Source organism: Gouania willdenowi, chromosome 7, assembly GCF_900634775.1.
Source record: "Gouania willdenowi chromosome 7, fGouWil2.1, whole genome shotgun sequence".
Taxonomy (NCBI): Eukaryota; Metazoa; Chordata; class Actinopteri; order Blenniiformes; family Gobiesocidae; genus Gouania; species Gouania willdenowi.
The window spans coordinates 12,431,148-12,458,195 of NC_041050.1; the positions used below are offsets into that span (position 1 = coordinate 12,431,148).

The 27,048-nt window shown below is 37.7% G+C and overlaps 1 protein-coding gene across 5 annotated transcripts in view; it reads right to left on the reverse strand.

Annotated features, from left to right (window-relative positions):
* Positions 1 to 448: 448 nt before the first annotated feature.
* prickle3 (prickle homolog 3) overlaps positions 449 to 27,048 on the reverse strand; it is a 30,173-nt gene continuing 3,573 nt past the window's right edge. For 2 of the 5 annotated variants that reach the window (XM_028454003.1, XM_028454002.1), the window contains exons 2-11: positions 21,695 to 21,777; positions 9,454 to 9,637; positions 9,131 to 9,244; positions 8,829 to 8,966; positions 8,551 to 8,754; positions 7,009 to 7,195; positions 5,826 to 6,146; positions 4,996 to 5,259; positions 3,865 to 4,200; positions 449 to 1,581 (exon numbers count right to left, since the gene is read on the reverse strand). In XM_028454003.1, the coding sequence (XP_028309804.1) occupies positions 1,145 to 1,581; positions 3,865 to 4,200; positions 4,996 to 5,259; positions 5,826 to 6,146; positions 7,009 to 7,195; positions 8,551 to 8,754; positions 8,829 to 8,966; positions 9,131 to 9,244; positions 9,454 to 9,637; positions 21,695 to 21,777 (2,268 nt within the window). In that variant the 3' untranslated portion in view covers positions 449 to 1,144. Of the gene's footprint in view, positions 1,582 to 3,864; positions 4,201 to 4,995; positions 5,260 to 5,825; positions 6,147 to 7,008; positions 7,196 to 8,550; positions 8,755 to 8,828; positions 8,967 to 9,130; positions 9,245 to 9,453; positions 9,638 to 15,067; positions 15,205 to 21,694; positions 21,819 to 27,048 lie in introns of those variants that run through there. The other 3 variants (XM_028454005.1, XM_028454004.1, XM_028454006.1) reach the window with 3 other exon arrangements.

The window sequence follows — 27,048 nt, forward strand, 5'->3', positions numbered from 1 at the left end:
AAATGTGATTGGGTTGACATTGGTATCGGTTTTTCCACTGATATGGAAAACCTGATATGTGACGCTGTTAAATTAAAAATGGCACTTTTTCCCCATTACTGAATTTGAATAACTTTTCTTATTTTGTGGAATATATAAAAAGTAGCTGTAACCTCTTCTTTCCACAGAGATATTATATTGTGTGACCTTAAAACAGGTTGGTGGGGAGGGGTCTGTGTATATATCAGTACATTTTGCGATAGACAATATGCAACATCCCTAAGATATCAGTCCTCATAAGGATTGAACACATGGTGATGCCATATTCAAAGGCACTTAAAAGACCACATTCTCTTTTTGACCTTCAGCTAATCACATTCAGAATGTTTACATACTTAAATCTTATTTTGCTGCCATGTGATTGGCTAATCTATTTTGTGTCAAGACAAAAAAAAAAAAAAAAAACAAAACTGTGGAATGTAATAAGTGGCTGGTGAGTATAATATGTCAAACTTCAGGCCAGTCAGGAAACTCAGGATAGTTAAGCATGTTAAAGGAAAGCAATGATAGCAGGTGAAGTATCATAAAAATTAGTAAGTTAATGCTTTTCAGGATAGATTCTCTGTGACCTTTAATAGCTTAGAAGATCTAAAAAAAAAAAGAAAAGAAAAAAAAGAAATAAAAACATTTAAAACTGCAGTTTAGGTTATTAATTTAATACTAAGCATTAAGGTAATGTTAAGAGTTGTTAAGAGTTTAAAATGATGTATGCTCCTGCCCACTTGAGACTAGACTGGATTGTAAGGGATCTCTGAAGATAAGGAAGTTGTAAAGGATAAGTAAAAGGAGCAGCTATAGTTTTGCATATGTCGGAGACGTTTATGTTTCCAAACGGTCACATTTGACTGCAGTTTAAATGACCTGTAACACAGACTTTATGATCAACCATCACATCACACACAAACAGGATTAAGGGACTTAGTAAATTTACTCAATGTCACATATAAAGCATGAACACCACCACCAACAGGAAGTGGATGCTCCTCTGTGATTCCCTTTGCCGAGTTGTGCTTCGGGTAGAATGTCTGTGGTTCATCTGCGTCACATGACCAGCAGAGTAATGACGGTAGTTTGATTAAACAGCACGTTGTGATCTGTTGAGGTGTCAGGAGATGGCACAGTTTTTATCTTTGTCTTTTGCACCCACACTGTGAGCTCGTCTCCGTCTAAAGCTGCCTCTGGAGCCTTTGTCCCTCTGGATGTCCCTCACGTCTTCCTCCCTGTCCCGGCTCTCCTCGTCCGGCTGCCTGCGGAGCTGAGGGGGCAGTGGGATGGGCTGACCTAGGAAGAAGCCCTCCTGTTCAGAGTCTGAAGACGAGGAGCACGTGGAACAGGAGTCCTCGTGTTTGCAGTGTCCCGGCTGAAGGGTCAAAGAGGATGTGTTAAATGAGCACCGTCCCTCTCTCCAGTCCACCGTGTCCAGCTGGGGACGTTCGGGTCGTCTGGAGCGTCTCTCAGAGCCCGGGTGCAGGTTTGGGTCTGAAGGTACTCGGCATCGATTCCACCCTCGCCTCAGGTGACACTGCTGCTGTGAAGGACCGTCTGATTGGAGACAAGAAACACTGAGGTAAAGCAAAATGTCTTCATAACTACACAACAGATGAAGACTGAATGTCCTCTCCACAATGCTTGGATTTGATGGAGTCAGTATTTCTGTCAGGAACTTCAACGACAACACTGACTCCACAGTTTCAGTCTGCCTGCTTTATTTCCCTCAAATGTTCTTTTCTTTTCTGGCAAAACATCACAGATTCACATTTGATTTCATGCTACATTAGCCACTCGAGAGGACATTAGCTTGCATTACATTAGTAAAGTATTTTCTTGTTACACAGCAAGTGAAAGAATTTGAGATCTGAGGAAAATTGTGAAGGCGTTATTGTGCAGATAATTTAATTTAAAAGTTGGTCAATTCGAACAATATAGAATAGAATACCTTTACTGATCCCCAGAGGGGAAATTCATGCATTGCAGCAACACTAATTTCATACAATAAAAAAGAGCAGACAGTAAGAAAAATGAATACCTTTTGTAATATTTTGTAATAAATACAAAATGCAAAAACTGTAGGACAGACAAAAATGAGAGAAAACACACAGAAAAATAACAAGTAGGAGAATGTATGAGCTTCATGAGGCAACGCTTTCTCAGTGTAAGATACATTAACCATCTTTAAGTGTTTATTTTCATAGACACATTGTTACAAATGTGTTCGTGTATATAGGATATTGTTAAAGATGCTGTAGATTTGATTTTTAGATTGTGATGATTTTTTAAAAAAACTCAAAAGGAGAGTTTTATAGTAATGTTTTTTTTACATGCTTGTTAAATTGTAAAAACACGTTTTATTCTTTCAGTTAAAAGCATTTAGAGGCTAGTAAAATAGGAACATTCAGATTTCCTATGAAATGTTTCAAATGTAGTCATTAAAAACTAAATGAAACAATTGCACAAATTAAGAGAAATTAAGTGTTGCATGTTGAAACTTAAGTATTTCCTACTTTTTTAAGTGAATGCTTGCCATCCTTTACTATATTTCCCTCTAATTAAAGTGAAACCATGAAATTTTTCTTCTTCAGTATATATCAAACTGGTACTAATTCAGCTTATTCAGTAACTTTGAAGTGCATATCTCATCTGTGGAAACACTAAGGTCTCTAGGACACACTTGTTAAACAGTCAGAGGGCCACATAAGGGTTCTAGTAAAAACGAGTAAAAAGCAGAGACCGGGACTCTCAACCTCACCCCCACATCTAATACGTGTAGCTTGTGCAAAGGGAAATCTAATTATACTTCCTTTATGTAAAAAAAATAACATTTAATGATTACATTTTGAATGATCAATTATTCAGTGTCCACATGTCCATATCCACAGACCGTAAAAAGAATGGCCACCCACGCTCACGGGAAAGTGAAGCTTTCATTTTTAGAGCTCCCCCTGCTGACTGGTTGCAGTATAGGTCATAAACCCCACCTCCTCAATGATAAAGGATGGGATGTTGGTCAACCTGTCAAGTTAAAACACTCGTCACATAAGTTTTTTCCAAACCTAAACTCTGCTGTGATCATTAGTTATTATCACCCTACATTGTATCCAAGTGCTCATTTTTCTGTGAAGTTTGTTTTAAAGAAGTTATTTCAGGTTGAAATATGGGATTTGACGTCATTTATTACAATGATTGACAGCTGCGGATCTTGCGTAGCTCTCTTTGTGAATAGCATAAGCAGTTACGTCGTGAAGGAAAGCTGAGATGCCATTAAACTTTTTAGTTCAGTTTTTTTGAGCTACTAGTACTAACCTCTATGATCTGATCATCTGAACAAGATGTTGGTAGAATTTCCAGTGAGAAAGATACTTATGTTCTTGTCGTAGCTGGGCTGAGTAAGTCATCAGGGCAGAACACTAAATGGGTGGGACGTGTTACCAGGGCTCCTCCTACCGGACCCTACTGCGCAGACTCTGGCTCCAAATGACATCAAATTTGCAAGATGCAATCGCATCAAAGCGTGGGGCGCTGGTGTTATAGATTATGTCCACTAGGGGGCAGCTGGGAGTCGATGGTTCAAGACAATTGGTTTGGCAACAGGGAACTTATGAAGAAATAATAATGATGTACCCTAAAACTAAAGTTCCTCATAAAAGTGCACAACCCATACTAAACAATGTTTGCTTTTTCTTAAGAATCACACAATAAATATTCATAGGCTTAATGACTTATTTGACTTTAACCGATTGATTGAAAACTAGACCTCTTCAATCTAAGAGTCAAAAAAACTTAAAAAAAATAAATACATTTTCAAAATAAAAGACATCTCGTTCTTACCCAACAAATCAACCTGAGGAGGAACACCTTCTAGTGGGGGAAGCCTCCTTCCAAACCGTACTTCAAATTCCTCCCCCTGACTCTCCTCACCCTCCCGCAGCTCATCCTCTTCATCCTCATCCTCATCCACGGAGTAGCTGCTGCTGATTGGCTCCCTGAAGCTGACTCTGGCTGTGCTGCTGCGAGTCAGTGGAGGAGGGGAGTCGGAGCTTTGGACTCCTGACTGTGAGTGGCTCTGAGGGGGCGAGTCCTGCGACATCGAATCACGTGACTTCAGGGGTAGTGGAGGTGGGAGGGAAGGAGAGTCTGGTGGAACGAGTGGGTCGATGAGTGAACCTGGAGAAAACAGCACAACAATCATCAACATCCCCCGCCAAATTGGTTGTCTTTATGACGCACAACCTTTTCCTAAATGCCCTAAATCTAAGAACTCAGATGTATAGTTGGATATCCCATCTTAAACGGTTTCTGAGAAAAGCTGTTCCCTTTAACTCGGACGGATGGAGGGACGGAGCTCAAACCTCTATCCACACTTTGTGTCGAGGGATACTAAAGAAAATTAAATAATCAGATCAGAAAACTACAAAGTAAAGTACAAACCTCCACCAAGCACCAAATCTCTTTTCCAGATATTCACATTTATCTGGATCAGGGATCCTGATCATGGTACCATGATGATCATTCACACTTTAAATTCTTGGAACAAATTTCTATCGCCATTAACATAACAATACAGATGGGCGAAAATGTATTGGCACCCCCATTTTTTAAAATCTATCTTTGGTTAAAATGACAAATTGACAAAATCTATTAAGTACACCTGATGTAGTGTCTGCTAACAGAAAAAAACAAATAAATAAACCTTGGTTAGAATATTACCTCCTTGGTGGGGGTAAAGTAATTTGACAACTCATGTTAAAAAAATTAACAGGTGTGGACACCATTCAAAAATGTTATATAATCCATCTGCACATTATGGAGTCAGATATTAGATATCACCACAGTAGCAGACACACATTTTCTATTATTATGCATTAAAACACACATTTTGGAAGAGGAAATTAATCTGTTGATGGTGTCGTGAAGGTGTATTCACTTTTGCAATGCCTGCGTGATCTTTATTTAGAATACCTTGCATAGCTTGATTTGTCTTTTCCACCCAGTTTCTGCTGGCGTTATCAGCGGATATTTTCCTTGAGTGCGAACCATTGAGCTCCAGCTGTTTGACATTACAGTCTCCAGGTAGTAAACTGTAATGAGGGACATCACTGGGCCAGGTTGGCCCTAAGCCGTTTCCTAAATGAATGTGGGGTAGAGGTGAATAGGATCCTCTTGTGGGAAGTGGAGCACCAGGAAGAGGGACTTTGCTTTGAACTGGAGACGTGCAGTGAGTGTCTAAGAGAAGACAAACAAGTAAACGTGTAAAAGAAGAGAGAATTGCAGACTCATTTTATTTTTGGTGCTAGAATAGAAATGTTGGACAAATGTGTACCTTTGTTACATTTTAGTTCTTCATGAATGAACATTTATTATTTATTACTTATTTGAATGTGGCTTTCTTTTTATGCTCATTCTGTCTTAATTCCATGTTGTGTCTCTCTCTCTTTCTTTTGGATCAATAAAGTGTTTAATTCAAATTTACATTAATAATAAGCACTGTGTCTGCTTCCAAAAAAGACATGTTAAACAACAAAATCAAAGGCAAATTTTTAACCCTGGAACACTAATGGCAGGTGATTTTCACCTGACCAAACATATTTACATTATTTTCATGAAGTTGTGTTCAGCAACTTCTCTGATGTTTTGAAAATAAAAGAAAAAAACTCCAATTTGTCATGTATTTTTAGTGTTACTGTTCTAGGGTTAAATAAACAAAAAGGATTGTATAAAATGCTACTCTAAAAGGCATCTAAATGCTCACTAATTAGCATAATTACCACATTAAAATAGTATTCATTTACCTCTTTTTTTCACAACAGCTTTGAGGCATTGTTTCACAGGTGTTAAGTTGTGGTTGGGGCCCTCTAGTGGCTGCAGTGGAGAACCGCACTGTGGCTGTCGGAGCTTCTCAGGAGTCGGGCACCGTTTGTTTGGTGTGTGCGTGCGCTCACATGAGTCTGAGCACTCCTTGCTCAGCGAGCAGGGCCGAGAGCAGAAGATGAGTCCACCGCGGGGGAGGAAAGGACGGCCCAGTAGAGGCTGCTGACAATGAGCGCAGCAGAAACACGACTCCACGGCGTGCCAGTGCTGGCCCTCGTACGTCATCTGGCCTTGGTCGATCCCTGAGGTGGGGTACAATGACACAGTTGGACAGATTTAGCTCCATTGTTTACAGCAATTACAGATTCTGCAGATTTATCAGAAAGTGACTTTAACTACCTCTGGAAAAAACAACAAAAAAAAAAACAACCCTAAATTTCATTTGACACTGGTACACAGTAATTTACATTTACATTTTAAAAATCAGTAATTTGCATTTTAAAAATCAGTAATTTACATTTTAAAAATCAGTAATTTGCATCTTAAAAATAATAAAAAGAATCAATGGTTGATAGATATGCTGATAAGACAGTGGTTCCCAATCTATTTTGGATCATGACCCCATTTTTATACCCCAAATTTCTAGCAACCCCACAGACTTCTTTTTTCTCAAATTAGTTTTTAATAGTGTTTGTTATTCTACGTTTCAAATACAGAGTAACACTAATTTGTACACACTAGTGACAAGATGTGCCAGCTAAGATATTTTCATACTGTATTTTATTCATGTATTTATTTCATTTTCTTTCATTTACTCTTCTTTTCTTTTCTTAATTAGACTAGATTTATCTTTCACAAAGTGAAAGTACAGAAGACAGTTTTTTAACACTGTGTGTAGTGTTTTAATTTGAAAAAAATATATATATTTTGAATTAACTATTAAATACATTTTTATTCAGTAATTAACTTGATCAATTACTAGACATTTCAAGTGACCTCATTTAAATTTCCGGCGACCGCACATGGGGTCAAAACTCTGTTGTAAGACAATCAAGTCAGAGCAATTATCACTGAAAGATGATGATTTCAGGTGTTCGGTTGATTCACCATGGACTACATTCTCAGTATGTTAGAAATGAGTGAAGAAACAGTTTAGTGATCCACCTATGTGCTCTCCGCAGGTGTCACAGTACTCTGCGTACAGCGCTTCGTAGCACGAGCAGCAGTATGGTTGACTTTCTCTCATGATATAGCGCTGACCTCCCAGCGCAGCCTCGCAGTCGAAGCAGCAGAAGTGCTTCATGTGCCAGAATCGGCCCTCTGCCTCCGTGCACTCGTCTGCTAGAATGATCTGAGAGTAGGAGGGAGACAGGAAAGTGGTCATAAGAGAGCAAGTTGCGGAAATTTTCAACAATTTGGCTGAAATAATGCCGTCGTCGACCTTGAGCCGCAAGCTTATCCTTCCTCTGTGTCTAAAGACCTTTAGTAGGTCAATAGAGGCAGATCCATTAGTCAGCTATCTCAACTAATCCCTTATGTCACAGTGAGATTCAATATGAGCAGATACCAACAGGAAGATCTGCTCTCATAGTGCAGTGATCAGAGAAACGATGGAATATGTGACGGTGGAACTCAAATGCATTTTACAATCTACTTATTTCTTGGTTCCCAATGGAAAAACATATCTAAAATATATCCCTCCTTCATTTAACTATGATACATGACTGGAGCATACAATATGCTGGAGGAGGCTTTAAAACCAGGGTTATCACCAGGTGTAATCGGGGTTCACTGCGAGTCTGCTGCTACTTGATCTCCCGCATATTTAAGGGTGTACAGCTACTGATTCTATCAAACAAACAAAATCAGATAAAGACGTAGTATAGGCCTCATATATCAATAAATTAAAGATCACCTGCTTAAAAAAGATGTCAAAGGATTGAAATCACTGCTCGAAAGTTTGTTTTGACCTCCACTGTAAACCCTCTCTTATAGACATTGTCGAAAAAAGTTTCACGCATTGCATTGTGGGATGTTGAGTGAGTCACATAGATGGATTCATAGAAGTGTTTTTACTCAATTCTTACTGTGATTTCTTATGTTTCTACACCACACAAGGAGGACAGTGATTCGCTTTACTGCATCTTTGTTCCTGGTATTTCCTGTAACATTACCTCACTCCACAAGATCTTTCCATGTGAGCCCCAAAATAAACATCGACCATTGTTTTTGCCGCAACTTTCAGTCTATGTAAAGTCTAGAAATGTATTGTGAAGTCACTTTGGCAGAGTTTTTGGGGGCAATCACAAGAAAGTACAGTAAGAATGAACTAAAAACGTTATTGTCTCCAGCAGCTTGAACCAAAACATGGTGGAGGCATGTAAAAACCTTGAGTTTGTGTTTTCTATCTATCTATATCTACTTCTATGGAGCCAGCTTGTGCTTAGGGCTTTAACATCACTTTGACCAAGCAGAATATTGTTGAAATCACTTGTTTTCTTGCATAAAATCTGTGGCCCAGGGGTGTCTGTGGCCCACTTGACACCCCTGCTTCAACACGTCCATTTATGGACAACATTCTGGAGACTATATGATAAGTATCGTCCTCTCAGCAGCCATGATAGGATCATGATGTCATATAGTACTGGCTAAATGTTGACTCATTGACCAAAACAAAAGCATTTTCTTTCACAGAGTGGGTGTCACCTCGTCACAGGCCTGACAGCGGGGCTTGAGTCTCTCTGCGTGGTGCCGCCCGCAGTAGATCTGTCCGTCCTGGAAGAAGTAGATGAGGTCGACCAGCAGCTCACTGCAGGTGGCACACTGGAAACACTGGGGGTGCCAGCTGATGCTGTGTCCTGCCCGACTGGCGAACACGGCCAGGTCTCCACCACAGATCTGTCTGCCGCACTGGAAAAAACACAGTTAAGAACAAGGAAATCAAAATGGTGAGCTGTGTCTCCTGAAATCAATGATGTTTATACCTGTCGACAAATGGCTCCGGTCATGGTCACTGGAAACAGTCGGACGACGCCTCTTCCCAAGTTCTCTCTTTTTCTTTGTTGACTAAAAAGACGCAACTCCTTCCTCTCCTCATCATCCAGTGAGTTACAGTACTGAGGCTGCAAAAAACAAACAACACACCAACCCATGATGGCATAAAACGATGTAGAACAGTGTTCCGCTTTTGTTCAAGCAACACATTTAATTTGCCGTGTTGGGAACTCTTTCATTTTAAAAGCTTTAACACTATGTGTCATCATCACATCAGCACCATGGGCATTACCTCACTATCATGGGCAGGAAGTTGATGTAGCAGCTGTTTGATTCGGTATCTCTCTCCTGGACTGTTCACATAAGGCACCCTGTCGTCTGGTAAGCAGCTAAAATACTGATAAACCTGAGTGAGAAGGAAAGCGAGGTCACATTTTTAATGTTTAAAAAGTTAATTTAATACTCCTGATGTCAGTCAAGCCCCCATTGAGCTACACGTTGTCAGAATTCAGTTTTTGCTTGAACAAGTCAGGGAAAAAAATGGGCCTTTCATTGTCATGTGCAGCTCTAATTTATGACCCGACTTGGCGTGTCTTCTCTGTCTCGATCCGTTACCTGTTCAGGCTTGAGTCCTGGTGGAACCCATGCATATTCCTCTGAAGCACAGCCCGAGTCGTCATCAGAGATGGAGTGTCTCTGAAAGTCTGAAACAAGTTTGGTCATCATCTTCTCCAGCTGACCAGGCACCGACTGCACAGCGTGCTCCTCTCGCACACACTTGCAGTGCAAACAGATCTTCCTAAGGAAGACAAAGACAGCAATGCGCTTCATCACCAAGAACAGTAACCTCACAATGAGCAACATGTCCACAGGTTGGATTTTTTGGAAATTAAATTAAAAACAATTTTGTACATGACTGAAGGCTTACAGGTCTGTAAATGTCTTTTGATTTTAGCTTTAGGGTAACAGGTGTACGACTTAAGCTGTGAGCGGCTGTCGTGGCATGAAATAATAAGCATATAAAATCAATCAATGGAAACCAGATTCATAGCAGAATGGAATCCAAATAAGTAAAGGTAGAGAAAATGTGTTTTCCAACCAAGTTAATACCCCTGATAAAAGTGTAGGCCTCATAGATAAATGAATTGAACATAATTTATTCCAAAAATAAAGGGAAAAGTTTGAAAATTGTCACTTAAACTTGTTTTTTTTTTGCTACACACCACATTTGTTGGAATTTTTGTACATTGCATTATGGGATGTGGAGTCGAGGGGCGGGTGCATGGAAGTGTTTTTACTATATTCTGATATAGGGATGTAAAGATTAACTGTGAGGCAGTTAAAAATTGAATCGCAGTACTTAAAAAAAATAAATAAATAAATAAATAAATATATATATATATATTTTAATTTATTTTATTTATTTTTCTACAGTAAAGGGCGCTATCTATTTAGAATTTGAAATTTAGGACGCACCACCGTGTTTTAAATCAGAAGTATGGAAGCATTTTAGCTTCCCCAAGACAAAATAAAAGAGGTGTGAAAGAAAGAACACACAGAGAGGAAAGGGAGAAACCAGAGAGAGAGAATGAAAGCCATGGTATGTTTTATTACATTATTTCTTTGATATGGGTCCAATTGTTAAGGCACAAAATACATTTTCAGTTGCATTTTTAAAAAGAAAAGGAACTATTATGCAGTTTTGCATAGTTTACTGTAGAGCCAGAATTTAAATGAATTCTTCTTCATTTGTACTATTTCATTCAGGATTTATTTTTAATTAAATTGCATTGTTTTGCATAGTTCATCAAGGGATTATTTTGACAATGAAAGATAAAAGAAAATAGTACAATGTTTTTTTTTTTTCAAAGAAAAAGAAAAGAATGTTTTTCAGTCATCATTTGTCTACAACTCATTTTGTAAAATGAATCGTGAGAGAATCGTATCATGAACCCAGTATCGTGAATCGTATTGGGAGTTGAGTGAATTGTTACATCCCTATTCTGATATCATGGGGAATACTGGGAACAAACTAGAACAAAAATGGTGTCACGATTCACTGTCCTCCTTGTCTGGCGAAAAAAACCAAATCACAGTAAAGTAAAACATTTCTATGCACTCATCTCCGCAACGCCACATCCCACAATGCAATGCGCGAACATTTCAAACGGAAGGAGACAAAAATGAACTTCCAACTTTCAAGCGGCAATTTTGGCCTTTTTCCTTTCTTTTTGGTGTAAATGATTGATTCATTGATCCATGAGGAATAAAATATGATTTTTATCTAACAAAAAATGATCCTGGGTAGCAGCTTTAGGTTGTGAGTGGCTGTTGTGGCTTAAAATAATGGGAAAATTTAAAGCAAGATTTAGAGCAGAATGGCGTTCAAATAAGAAAAGGTAGAAAACATATTTCCACACTTTAATTCAAGAGAAAAAGGTTTTGTTTTTCTCTAGTTTTCTAGGAAACTTATAAACAAGGCCGGAATTTACACATGATGTGACTAGTGTGCCATTAAATCAAAACAAACTCTGGCTTTCATCGAGATAACAAAGAAAACCACAGCTATAAAGTCATAGCTCTCCTGTACATTGCGCTCGTAAAAGGCACTCCTACAGCTTGTCGCCACATTATTTATGGACACACATTGTGTTGGGAGACACCGTGGCACGAACCAACCCACATACATTCTTGAGGTTGACTCAGCCAGACACCCTGCAGTCAAAAGCTACTAACGCAACAGTTGTCACAAGCCTGCTTAGCAAAACACAAAAACACAACCTCTGAGTAAGAACATAGAGTCAGAGCAGTTAGCACTTTGATCACACCAAGCAGTCACTGGAGCATTCCCCCCCCAAACTAGAAGGAAATGAGGTCACTGACATAAGCTCTGCAGTCAATCTGAGGCAGTTAAGAGAGGGGGGTGAAGATGGGAGCAATAATCTCCCTCAGCCTCGTATTACAGCCCAAGTTGTTCAGACAATTCCGTCTGGCAATGGGTGTGAGTCCAACCATGAGAAAAGTGGAGATGTTTCAAAGACTTTTGAGAGATTTCCGTGTCATGGGACCGTCCAATATTTCAGTGGATACAGCAGCGTCTCCATATGCATTGTGTATTACATGTGTACATTTCGGGTGTGACTGCATAACTGCCTGCCAGCTGGCACTTGTGGCTCAAGTTCATGAGGCACAAAGCTGCTTTATTCCAGCACCCAACCCCCACAACACCAAAACACAAGTGCACAACTGCCGCAAGACTGCACAGGTCTCTGTTTCTGATCAATTGCATCTTAATTGCTCTGTAACCAATTATTTTAAAAGGCGGAAATGACAGGAGGGTGTCACAAGTTATCCGTTTTATAAACTTTAGGTTATATGGGATGAAGGCAGCTTTTTCACTTTCAAAAACCCATTGTTGTCAAAAAGGCAGTTATGATATATTGAATATGAAAATAATAATACTAACAAAACAATTATTCAAACATAGTTTGAGATTATACTTGCACAAATTTAGAGATTTCCTATAGACTTTTGTTCGGTGAATGATGAGCTGCTTATGCAGAATATCATACATTTTCCACACTGGATGAAACAGTACTTGAGTAAAACACAAACAGCTGTGCAGAAGACTTTAACTTGGGTGATGGACACAAACTCTCCTACTGAGGTTGTAATACTTGGAGTCCCCATGCAGGGGGTAAGCATAAAAAACCCCAACAACCCAGGTTTCTTCACTCTGCTCTACTGGTTAAAAAAGCATAAAGAGTAACTGGCTGATGTTAGTCTAGGCTAGAAATTTAAAAAAAAATGACTTGATTATGGGATGGGCTCCTGGAGAAGTTAAGACACGCTCAGTCTACACTATAAAATCTCAAAAGAACATCTATGCTATGCTAACTACCTACTCAATACTCACTATACCTCTCTATTCACATTTATTTCAGTTGACAGGTGCTAGTTTTTAATTGAAGGGGTGGGGCCAATAGAGCTGGTTTGTGATGTAAGAAGCCACCAAAAATGACCATTCTGAGCAAATTTTATTGCAATAGCCGGGGTTTCAACCCAACAAAATAGGCCAGTTTTGAACTACTTTGACTAAAATGTCGAGTTGGACAAGAATCAATCAACAACACTACTTCATTCTCAAATACTAAAAAAAACTAGTTCTTCTTGGATTTTGATCATCATTAGGGGGAGCAAGATATGATGAAAAAAGGAACTGATTGACCTTAACATCACATAATCTGTCTTGGATTATGAAATAGATCAGTGGTTCTCAAACTTTTTTGTCTCAAGTACCCCCTTTTTCTTACTTTTGAATGCAAGTACCCCCTTTGTCCTACAACTATTTGCTCAGAATTCTGTGAAAAAATAACTATACAGCATAATGACATAATGAATGAGTGATCACTGATAACACATTTTAAAGAATCCCATTTTGTAAATAAGTGAATAAAACTTTTTTAGTGGCTCCTGAATATATTTATTTCTATAGTTTTTCTTAGAATTTGCGGTCATCTCCCGCCTGGTGTTGGACCAAGCCTGACCCTTGTATTTTCAATTTAATCAAGATCATTTCCATCATTATTATGGTTATCATTTTGTACAAAAATAAAACATTATAAAACCCCATATTTTTAATGCTGACATTTGTTAATTTTCCACTCTCTCTGTCTCAAGTACATAAATATTATTATCTGAGCAGGCCTACATCTATAGAAGAACAATTTACTAGTATGTAAATGAAAAGAGTTAAATATACCTATAATAACAAATTATGTTTGAAAGGCAGTGCAGATGCTGTCTTTTTGGTTCAATTGCTGTATTTTGTTAATGAAATTAAACTGTTAACAGTTATCAATGCAATTTTAAACATCTTTGAGTTCACAGCCATTTTCAAACATGCCTGAAACCTTTGCACAGTCAGCGCTGTGTTGGCATGGATCTGCCTCCAGCTGCATTGGAGGAGAATCAAGACACCTTCAAACATAGCAGCATCACAGCACAGATGCACCATTTCTCAACCAGTCCAACCCACCAGTACCCTACCATCACCCAGCTCTGCCATCGGTTACATGGTGAAAAGCTTCACACATTCCACCTGTGCAACTCATGAGACTGGGGCATACCAACTTCTAAGTAATAATGTATTCAACATTTGAAGTGCCTCGAATCCTGTCCCTGTTTGCAAACGTTTGTCTTTACTTTTTAGACAGAAATAATAATAATAATCACAGTAACTGTCTTAAACAGTAAGTATACAAACCAAAACCTTTGTTTTCAAACGAAGTGATTAACAACAGGCTTTTATAAACCGTTATTGCTTTGGCATGAGTTTTTTTAGTCATGAGTCATTTTCAGCCATTTTTTTTTTTTTTTAAATGGTTCTTCTAACAATGTAATTTACAGAAACCTGCTGTGCTCATCCTGACCCTGTTCATTTATTACTGAAACAACGACTCAGCTTCAATTTGAACTACATGCAGCACTAATAAAAATAACTAATCACTTCAGAAAATAAGAAACATCCATCTTAAAATAAATGGGTACAATGTCTATTTATTGATCCAACTATAATCCCTGATAATAAACAATTTCCACTGTATGAGTGGTAGTAGCAGTTACCATAGCTGGTGATTCTGATATTACTGTATTTATCAATGATATCAAGGATAACATTATACTGATTTTTCATGTCATGTGAACCTCCTGGGTTGACATAATGAGCCTTGGCACTGTAATTTAGAAAAACAAAAAATTAATCAAACAGCACAGAAATATCACTTAAAAAAACCTAATAATAATTAAAAAAATTGTTGTTAATCTTCTTATATAAAAGAATGAATCTTAACACCACCTGCAGCCATGCCCTTACGAATAAGGGAAATGACGCAAATGCTTATACGGACCAAAAGTCACATTCTGCCTCCAACGCTAACGCATGCAGATAAGAAAGGTTTTCTCAATATTGACATTTGGAGGAACTAAATTACTGAAATAACTTCAGGGATGCTAAGCTAAAGCCATTAGAATTTTAATGGATGCAAACATTGAAGCCTGTTCACTGACAAATATTTGAAACCAAGTTCAATTTAGGATTCAAAGACAACAGAAAGTTACACAATCAATCCTGTTGAGAGAAAGGCTATGTGGTTGATCATCATCAGGTAAGCAACGAAATGTACAAAAACCAGGCTAGACAATACTATTGTACAATTTGATTGGTTACCTGCTGTAAACATGACCAATCAGTCCTGCTCGTCCTGCAGTTGACGTCCCATCCCAGCTTTGATCTGCTCTTCATTCATTACCAGCCTGAGTGCCATGAGAACAAGACTTTCTCCAGCATCATCTCTGTGTGATAGTTTCCCCAAGACCCAGGCTCTTTTAAAAACCCCCTCCCGACCCCTGACAACTCCCACCCTCAAACCTCCTCACACTGGCCCAAAGTAAAGCTTTATACAGCCTCGACAATGAAACCCTGCTTTATAAAAACACCAACGCATGGCCATACGCTTTGATGTTCAAATTCACACAAAATTAATGATATTGTTATTACTCACACTGCCTCTGTAGAGGAGAGACGTCAGCGTCCCAGTAACAATGACAAAGACTACACAGAATGTGCCTTCGCTCCTCCAACCAGCCCGCTGTGACTGATTCACAGCAGATGGGCCACTGCAGCTTGGATGCAGTTATTATTCAGATAAATGAGGGGCCCATGAGTAATGCTCTGCTGTGCAGCATTTGTTGTTATCAAGATGAGAGTGCACGACAACAAGTGTTTACGGTGAGACATCAAGCAGACAGCAGGACGTTCAGCAATCGTGAAAAGTCGCAACGCGGCTCTGACTTAATACACGTCAACTTGACGTTGGCCGATCAATGATGCAAAGAAATGATTCAATACTGCATTGTATTTATATTTAGATGGTGTGTATCAGATGATCATTGCTGTATGACAAAATGTAGGCAATATTACTGTTTCCTAAATTACAGAATACAAAATAAAGTGAATTTCCTTTAAACACAAGAGCCAGGATTTGAAGATTGGAAAAAATTCGATAACTTTAAGCCATTTTAAACCATCTATCCATCCATTTTCAGACTCGCTTGTTCCAGTTTTTTAGGGTCGCAGTGCCTATCTCTGGCTCACATTGGGCGCAAGGCGGGGGTACACCCTGGACAGGGCGCCAGTCTATCGCAGGGCAACACAGGCAAAGACAACCACTCACACTCACATTCACTCCTATGGGCAATTTAGAGACTCCAATCAACCTTACAGTCATGTTTTTGGATTATGGGAGGAAGCCGGAGTACCAGGAGGAAACCAACGCAGCACGGGGAGAACATGCTAACTCCACACAGAAAGGACCCAAGTGTCCACCCCAGGCACCTTCTTGCTGTGAGACGGACGTGCTAACCACTAAGTCACCGTGTGCCCTCATTTTAAACCAGTTTCATCTATTTTGTTTGATTCAATATAGATCTGAATAGCTGTGTTTCTTTTTTTTGAGTTTATCATAAAACTGTTTATAAAGCTACACAGTGGCTACTTAGCCTTTCTAATTTCAGCTTATTCTCCTTAAGGTGTCAAAAGCTCAATGCTGGGACCAGGTTTATGCTGAGCTGTCATTTACTAAGGGTGTCTCGATCTGATATTGCATTGGTTCAATATCAGCAAAAAAAAAAAAATCAAATGTTATTATTGGATTATATCGGCTTGTGTCTAAAATCTCTGATAAAAGCACTCCGATACATAATTATTTTCATTCAATTTATTGAGCAAATTTTTTAGGGTCTTCAAATGTATTATTTAATGCTATTGAATTTTGGAATCTTATACTCATGTAAACAAGTTGTTATTTTGCACTTTAAATATGATTTAATTGAAATCTTCTAATTTATTTATTTTATTCAATTGTAGAATATTCTTATGTTTAGGGTTAAAATGTATGTAACCGATTGGTTAATAATAAATAGATCAGTTTTTTTCATACCTACCGTTGCTGACAGTTGTTCTCTAAGTAATATCTTTTCATCAAGCCTTTCTAATATTCCACACTACAAAATAAGTAATAAAAGTATGTTTGATTGGCCAATACTCAAGGGAAAGGCTGCAATATCGGCATTGCACCCAAAGTGAAAAAGTATCGGGACACCCTTAGTTATTATCATAGTACATTATCAATAGATAGTTTGATGCTTGATAACTATTATGAAATAATATCAGATTAAACACTGCCTTTGTGATTTGACTGCATTAAAAGGGAGTCAGATGCTGTTAAAAATGAGGAGACGTCCAGTGAAGCGTCCGTATGATGATGCTCAGCTTTAGGCGGGCCCTGCTGCTGAGATAATCTATAAGTGAGACCAACTACAGTGGGGGCCAGCGACACCTCCTTAGATCTGGTTTTAACAAACAGATGGGCCTCGTCTCATAACTGTCTGCTACCAATTAGTGACTGAGTAATTGCAGCCTGGCTGCGCAGACTGATACCGATGGTGACTGTGCACACTTCTGAAGCGTGTTGAGGACCTGTGGGTCAGATTTAACTCAATTCACTGGCTGCTGGTGGGCCAGAGAGACCATCTGCCCCCCACCATGGTTTAAGCTGCATCTGAAAAAGCACAGGATGAAGATGGATCACTTCCCTCTCAGCGAGCATTAGCAGCTGAGCCTATGGCCAGTTGGATCATCTTCTCCATCAGTGAAGGTGTGAGACTAAATTAGTATCAAAGTAGATACAATTAGGAGCCAACTCTGGGATTTTAGAGAGTGACCCCTATTAATCTCAATCTATTGATCACTTTCATGTTTGTCATTCTTAAAATGTCCCAACATGGTGTTTCTTAAACAATCTCTGTGCAATCAGAGTACGATACAAGTAGCGCTGGGCAAAAAAATCGATTTAATCGATTAATCGAATTTGTAGATAAAAACAATTTTTATTTTGCAAATTCGAGTTTAAAAACATTTCTATTTTTTTTGGACTTTCACGTTTCGATGTGAGCCAGCCCCCTCTTTGTTTACATTTGTTTACCCTTTGAGTAGGCTATGTGTGTGCCACAGGCTTGTGTTTAATGTTTTATTTGCACTATATTGAGATGCTAAGGGAAGAGATAATTTTTTTAATTGTATTGTAATGTTATGTGTTATAAAATATGTAGTTATATGACTTCTTAATCAGAAAATTTAAGCTACTGTGAAGTTGCTGTTGCACTTTTGCTTAAACCTGGGTTAAAGCTTGAAATTGTTGAATGACAGAGTCTCATTTACTTTTTATTTTGGGATTGTTCTATGCATTTTAACTCTTGAGGACAATCACAGCAATAAAGTAGCACTTTTGATCTGATGTCTGCAGTGATTTTTAAGTGCATTAAAAAAAAAATTTAATCGAAACTCAAGTTTTTCCTTTAAAAAATCAGAGATTTTTTAAAGGAAAAATCCCCCAGCCCTAGATACAAGTTTTAAATTTTGTCGACATTTCCAAGCAATTTTCTTGATGTGAAAGTAAAATAAGGTTACTGCAAACTTCAAACATGCGACATAAAACTTGTGTATGTACTTTTTACTTTTAGGACCTTGCCAAGGGACATCCATCCCAGATCTCTTTGTTTGAGAAGGTTTATGCTGCAATAATTATCCTCTGACAAATCTATTCCAGGTTTAACGTTACAATCTTAGGTCATAGTAGTCCAATAGTCCATGTCATGATAACTTTTAAACTTTTCTGGACGTTTAACTTGTATGAATGTAATACAATATGTAACTCTAAAAGTAAGCCTATCAGACAGGAAGGAAGAGCAGGTGTATACAAAATGCTTTAAAAAAAAAAACAAAAAAAAAAACCTATCCACGATAGTGCAGGAAATGTTGAGATGAGCTGAGACATTGAGAAATAGATTTTTTTTAATAGCCAAAATTCTCTCAGAATTGGGATTTTCTTTTAATGTGATTAAATCAACCAGAATCTTTTGAATAATATTTCAAAAAGAGAATACAAGCTTCATTAAACTCATCCTCTAATATCACACAGCAAACAAACCAACAATCCGTGAAATAATCCCATTATCTTTCTTCTTAATCTTAATTAACCATCTTAAACAATAAATATCTGTGAAAAGAGAACGTGCATTTAAAGGCTGAAAGGTGGATGACAGGTTGACTATCACAGCACTATGGCCTAATCTTATTAGTGTGACTGACAGGATTGGAATAACCAGAAGAACCAAGCAGATGGATGTGGATATAAAGTGCAGAACTACAGGAGAAAGGCAAAAAAACAAAGAAAAAAAGAAGACACGATAAAACAAGAAATAACAAATTAAATTAAATTAAGACTCAGGGATGTCATTGACAGATAAACAACATCAAAAATAAATTATATAAAATACCATTTAGGAACAGGAATTGCAGAAAAAAGCTTGAGGATCAGACGTGGTCAGAAACTCATTACACATTATTGTTGATATGTTTATTATATGCAATATATGCTTTTGTAGGATTGCAATGTTCAAAATCTGTTTTTAGCAGAATTTTACCATTATAAAACAAAAAGGTGATGCATCTAAAGCAAATTGGTCAGCTTTTAAAAATAGTTCATACATTTATGTTTACTTTTGGATGTCTGTCCCAGGATGTGTTGGAGACAGTTTCCAGCATTGAACGACTATAAACAAGTTCAAGCCCGTACAAAAAATATATACGGTAGATAGAAAAAAGAGGAAAATGGAACGCAAACCTTTATCTACTTATTGCTGAACAGGGTAAAAGGGTATAGAACTTCAGGGGAAATGTAACTTTTACTTTAAAAGCCTCTCACCTCACAGAGGTGTTGGGTATTCTTTTTACAGAGAAAGAGGTCTTTTGGTTCTTTTTCAATACTGCTGCTTAGCATAGCTTCTGTTTTCACATGAAATTAACTCACACTAATGGCTGTTGTGTGGAAATCAAGGCTTAATGGCTTGTTTTAGTCCATATTACAAAGCAGATCAAGCTTCTTATGCATCCAGAGGCATAGCTGGGTCATGTTTGTTGTCTTAAATGTATATCTGCCCTCATCATGTACACAGATCAAAGCTAAGCTGATTACCACTGGCTGTCCCTCAGCAAACATGTGAAAACACAACACAGCTTGTAGTAAAGAAAAACATGGATGTTTTGTTGTTCTTCAACCGCTGGAGCAGTGTGGGATTTTTTTAGCATTTCACATTGATAATTGTTTCTTTTATCTTTTTAATGATTACCATCAGATTTAAAAACTCACCATGTTTTTTAGTTTAATTTCAAAATGCTAAATTTGCACTGGGAAAAGTTTAAAGTCAAATCGTAATCAAGACATGTTGTTCGACTTAAAAAGTAATTTCTCAATATTTGGAGTTATTTTATGTTTTTTCCCTTTTCTCCCAAAAAAATACATGGGGATTAGGGATGTTCATTTTTAATTTCTTTTATAATCGATAACAGACGCTCATTAACCAATTTATACTCCATCATCCAGATGTCAGTCTATCCTTCACCCCTCCTCTTTGCTTGTCCTCTGAGACTCCCTCACACAGGATGGATAATACCACACACATATTTACCACACTTCAGCTGTGCCTGCGCTTGTTATTTCGTTTGGGTCAGCATTCGGAACAGAAACTGTATGACTCTCCGACCGCAGCAAGTTGATGTGATAATACTCGACTAACTCAACGTGGAAGTGAGTGGTAGTCTAGAAAACTGTTTCTTTTAGGGTGAGGGGGCTTGTGTTAAGTATGTGTTGCACATGTTGACGAGCCCACATGAGCTGACTGACTTAAAGGTATATCTAAAAAAAATTAGAATATCATGAAAATGTTCAATATTTTTTGTCATATATTACCCATATATTATATGTAAGCCATAATCATTAAAATTTCAAGAAATAAAGGCTTGAAATATTTCACTCTATTTGTCATGAGCCTATATCATCTATGGGTTTGACTTTCTGAAATGAGTGACAAAAAATATTGGACTTTTTCATGATATTTCAAATTTTTTGAGATGTACCTGTAAGTATCTAATTTATAAAAATAACCGTGTTATCAGTTAACCATGTGCATCCCTAATGGGGATCTTTGATTCTTATAAATCATTGAGGAGGATGTTTAAGAGTTAACTAAAGAGAGAATATCAGAATTTAGCTGGTTATTTTTGGTGTGTAGTGAGGATGTGTTTAAATCATTCATTGCTTGGAACAAAGGCTGATTACTAACATACACAAAAAAGTTAAATGAAGAAAAAACCTCTGATGACTGTTGATATGAATGCTAAAGGCAATGATAGCTGCACAGATGCACCACAGATCACCAACCGGACAGAGAGTGCCTGGAATTACTTCCTCCTATTTACTCGTCTGTCAAATACACCGTTTCCATCTGGGAAGAGAGAGTTTTGTCTTTTTGTACTGCTGATTACAATGTAAACAAAGCAACCTCAATGGTGCTTCATTGGAAATATTGAGCTGATGTCCCACTTCACGTCATAAACCCATGATCCTTTTACGGAAATTCAAGATGGCAAATGAGATCACAGTGACAGACTCTATAAAGCAAATCTTTAAAAGATATGATGCATAATTAGGCATTTTTTTAAACACAGATCTTCTATTATGTACAGTATGTTTTAGGCCAAACTTGTAAAAACAGTGGAGCATCTGTCGTAAAATAAAAATTGTAAAAAAAAAAAACATATACCTTGTGTTGATCTATGAATAACACAAAAAAAAGCTGGTTTGACACGGCCAAAAGGAATCCAGCAGCATGGAACAAACATTTCCTGTTAGCTTCACAGGCAGCACAGACGATGTTTAAGAGTCTCTCGTCTTACCTCCAGCCATGGACACGGAAGCCGGGGCACTGATCTCCACAGCGCATACAGGGCTGGCCTCTGTCTGGGTCCTCTTCCTCTTGCTGAGAACACAAGACAAAGTCTCTTCAGCTCAGTCAATTTCCTATGCAGCAGACCAGCCATACGTTTTGAAAAAGCAACAGCATACAGTTATGACAGCAGTAGCCCATATAGTATGGTTGGAGAAACCCACATATTATTGTGTGAGAGTGATTGCACCCAACACAAAAAAGAACAAATTAGGAGTGTAAAGTGGTGTTCAACTATGAGTCTTCTACAGATAATTACAGAGGACCCAGTGATGGTTTAAAAACAACCATACATACTGTAATCCTACATTATTTTTGTTTGTGTATCTGTATCGGTAAATACAAGCATGAAATGTAATGAAAACCAACACAAATATCAGTCGTCACTTGCAACTTATTATACCGTATCGATATCGGCAAATACTCATGTAATATCAGTATCGGAAGTAAGAAAGTTGTATCAGGAAACCAAAGTATTACTAGGATCAGCTTGATCATGATACAAATGAAGCAGGTTATCAACAAATAAAATAAAGGAATTATATTCTATAAAAGCAAAGCTGAATGAAGCATTTCATGAATGTTTCGCTCTTCAGTTTTATGTTGGTGTAAGTAAGTAAATGTCACATGATTTATATGGACTTGTAATACTAATAAAACATAGATACTTGGAAAGTTTTTAAAGTGATATTGGGAGCAAAACTACTAAAACGCCACTAACTAACATTAAATCATCTCCTTTCAATGGTTCTCTGCTGCAGACACAGGGCTCTCATTTCACGATGAGAGGAAGGAAGCGGACACAGGAAAAGAGCTGCACCCTTTCCCTCTCCATGCACTTACTCTGTCTTTGCTTTATTCGCTGTAGCTCAAAACTTAGTCCATGACTTATTTTGGTTATTCCACTTCATCCAAAATAACCCCAGTATTAGCAGAATGAACTAACTTAACCCCAGTCTTAACAGAGTGCACCTATAAAAACAAGAGTGCAAGAAGCACAGCAATAAATTGAAGATATGTGACGATGGATTGTACCTGTGCATACCTGTTAATCTGTCTTCTCTTTTCCATTCCAACCGCACGAACCACTGAACCTTCAATGTACATGCTCAGCCTGTTTTCCACATGCATTGCCATTATTTTATTACTTTTTTTTCTTAAGAATTACTACATTTATTAAGAGCCATGCTTTCATTAGCTCAACGGGTGAGCACCTTTGAGTCAGTTAAACATTACACTTACTATTGTTATAGAAAATAGCAGTGGAAAGGTGTGTGACAACAATCACTATTGGAAATCTGAGCTGGCCTCAGCTGAACACACTTCAGGATACATGCAGGGTGTCACTGCTTCTCCATTCATTGAGAAAAGAAATGAAATGACACTTTATATCCCAATGCCTTCAGAAACTCTGACTTTTGATACTTTTAAGTCTATTTTTTTACGTTTTCTATTTGTGGTTTTGCACATTTTGTTATGTTTGGTTAAATGTCCTTTATTTTCATTACGTAACAAATTGAACGATTTAGTTTTTAAATCTATCAGGGGACTATATCTTAAATTCCAGAGTGTAACAGTAGATGTGTTTCCATTACACGTGAAAATGGGCAAAAACTAAATAGCGCGAAAAAATTAGGTATTTCAGACGTTTCGATATTGGAATTAAACTTGAGAAATATTGCTTTTATTTTGAGAAAAACTGTAATGGAAACAACTACTGATAACTTATTTCAGGTGTATTAACATAACATGTTTTAATTTATGCAATTAGTATAGCATTTGAAATTAGCCAGGATTTTACCGCAAAACGAACTCGAAGTAGTCTACTCAATGTACGTTCACATTAGAAGCTTGTTTTAAAAAGATGTTGTTGATAATTAGCTGTTGAGTCTCCTTTCACTCACCAAACATGGCAGCTCCACATGGCAACCAGACAGCCTTGAACATTAACCAATGCTGAGCAGAAGGTTTGACCTACCTTTATCGTGATGGCGGAGTCCTGTAGGACAAGGCCGCTCAAAGTCCCGAGGGGTTTCATGTGTTTTTTTTCGATTATCCGCAAAAGACAATAGAGTCACGTCTGAGTTCCTGACAATGAGCTTTCCCTTTTGTGCTATGAGTGAAGGATGTGATGGGAGGGGTGCTGGGAAGTTTCTCCTAAACAATGTTTAAGGAAAGTCAATAACAGCTTCACACTTCGGCACTGGACTTTTCCTCTCAGCTTCTTTGTTTTGAATAAGTGGAATGTTTAAATACATGGAGATGCTTTGGTTTGCTACCAGGTTACAGTGTAACCTGGTAGCAAACCTTCAGTAACCTGAAGCCGATAGCTTAGTTATGTAATGGCTGACAAGACCACAAGTTGGCCAGGGGATGGATCACAATAGCATAAACTAAGGTAATAAATACACCTGAACAAACTCATTTGGCTAACGCTCTTCTAAACAGCTCATTACCCACCATCACACTGCTTCACTTAGTAACATTGGATCATTTAATGATTAACAGGTGAGGTCACAGGTCAGTGGAATTTTCTGTCATGGTATGCAGAGTAGAAGGACCTCTCCCTTCTAGGCAGGTAATGCTGAAACCCCCTATAATTTGTGTATCACCACTTTCTTTAAAGAAGGGGAATAAATATACCATTGTTTCACAAAAAGTGGTTGGTTCCTCTTAAAGCAAGGCAGGAACCCATTGTTGTTCCACCAAGGAGGTAATATTTTCAATGGTGTTTGTTTGTTTGTCTGTGAGCACGATTATGTCAAAAGTACTTAGCAGATTTTGACATAGTATTAACCAAAGATTGACCTTACACCGTGGAAGATTCCATTCAACTTTGCACGGGACCTGGAACAACATGTAGGGCCCCATAAAATCCACATTAACGGAATCACAGACTCAACTAATGAAAACAAAATCTACTGTTGAACTCAAAGAGAGACAGAATCGGCATGAAACGCTGTCACCGTGAGGCTAAGGACATTTTTTAATTTGGTTAATGTTTCTGGGGACTGCTCATTAGATGCACCGCCCTCCCCCCTCCTGTCCTGGCCGCATCAAACACCGTCTAACCCTAAATACAGAGCCAACCAGTGCCCGCTTAACTTTGCTGTGCCTGTGAAGTAGGGCTGGGCGATATGGACCAAAATTCATGTTTTGATATTTTATCTCAAAATGGTGATATACAATATTATATCTTGCCAGAAAGACAATTCAGGGTTAAATTTGCTGATGCAAAATGCCACACAGGCTAAACATGTGCGTGTATCACAGATATGGGAAACTAGCGCCCTCAAAAGTAAATGCACAAAAAGACAAATTTACTAAAAAAAACCCCCACTCATTAACAGAGAAATACACAAAAGAACAACACAAATACTTCATAGGACAACAAACTACACAAAAGGAGAAAAAATGCACAATGGGACAACAAAATACCAAGAACAACATACATAACAAAAAATACACAAAAAGCCTCAGGAAGATATCCAAAATTACCATAAAATACACAAAAGAACAACAAAAATACATAAGACAACAAAAGGAGGAAAAAAATACAAAATGGGACATTTATTAGCAAACAGCTGCACAATATGGGCCACTTTTGGATTTTTTTTCTCCTGTAAGGGACAGCACATGTGAGTGAGTTCTGTAGTGTAACTTGTTTAGATAAAGGTCTGGGTTAGGACGCACTCAGCGATACATTTAACTGTTCTTATCATGCTGTTCTCAGAAGTAGAGAAAGCAGCAACACCTAAAATGAGTATTTTAATACAATGTAAGCTATAAAATAAAAATATATCAATATAGGCGATATTGTAATTTTCTATATCACCAAAATATAAAACTTGATATATCTTGAATGTCAATGTATTGCCCAGCCCTACTGTGAAGCTCCGTCTGTTTCTCGTCAAGAGCTGCATCGCTCCGTGAAAACATGAGTCAGCTTTAATCAGCATCACCTGCTCAGAACGTTTAAACAACATCTCATCAGAGCTACAGAAGATCTGTGGGAAAAGTTGAGTGTTGTTGTGGATGAGACCACAGGTCCCAGGGATTGTAAAGTCTGAAACATCGTAGGTTAATGAAAACTTCTGATACTGTAAAATATTCTGGCCCCTAGTGGTGAAATAACTGATGCTTCCTTGTGTCCATTTATTTGTGTGTAATCATTATAGTCTGGAATTATGTCATCAGGATAATTTTATTTTAAATTAAGTTGATCAAAACTTAAACAATAAACCTGATCAGATTCAGCAAACCGTTGATCCCTGAGGGGAAATTGGGTGACATTAATGCTACTCTCATACAACTTGATATGACATAAATACTTAAAAAGGAGCAGTCAGAATAATCCATGTCAGTACAGCTTATATCTACCTTTTAATTCTATCTTGCTTTATTTGTGACATACATTTTTGTTTAATTATTTTGTTTTTTTATTTATTAGTATTTATTTTGTTTCCTCACAGGAGAGTTAAAAAGTAATATTTTCTGAAAAAATTGATTTACTGTATATTTCTAAAAAACTGAATTAAAAAAATTATGTGGAAAACATGGAATTTGGGAAAAAATAAAACGGAATTTGGAAAAAAAAAAAAAAAAACAGATTATATAGGGCCCTAAAAAAGGTGACCGTTAACCTTTTTCATTGGTCGATTCCGTGATTCCGTCCGTGATTCCGTTAACGTGGATTTTATGCGGCCCTACTTTTTGTGGTAACGAAGTGGAATGGAAAACATGAAAGTTGGTCACACCCATCACACACTGAGGTACAACTCATTGGTTTCTGTTGTAATACACAATGTTCTTCATTGCCTTTTGAAAAATGTACATCAAAAAGTTGTTCTCGGGTTTCCATGGATACGGTTGATAACGGAGTTGAAAGGACTTGACTCAGTAGTTATGTCGGTTTGGACACTCAAATATTCCACTGAGTTTTATCAGGATCAGATCCGGATTGTGCATTTCATCACGATTCTTTGAAGAGAAAAAAAGGGGGTGTCCATAAATCTGGATCTACTGTATAGTTATTATTAATGTAATGGGAATAGAATTTTCTTCCAAGCAATTAAAGTGTGAATGATCATGATACTATGATTGGGGTCACTGGTCCAGATAACTGCCAATATCTGACAAAGAAGAGATTTGGCACTTAGCAGAAGTTTGCGCTCAGAGTGCTCTTGTTTACAATTGTTTTGCATTTGTAAATAAAGCTTGAGTAACTTGTTTTTTCATAATGTCATAAAAATAGTTATTAGAGAATCACATGGGAAAACTTATAATATTCAGCAACTCATAGCA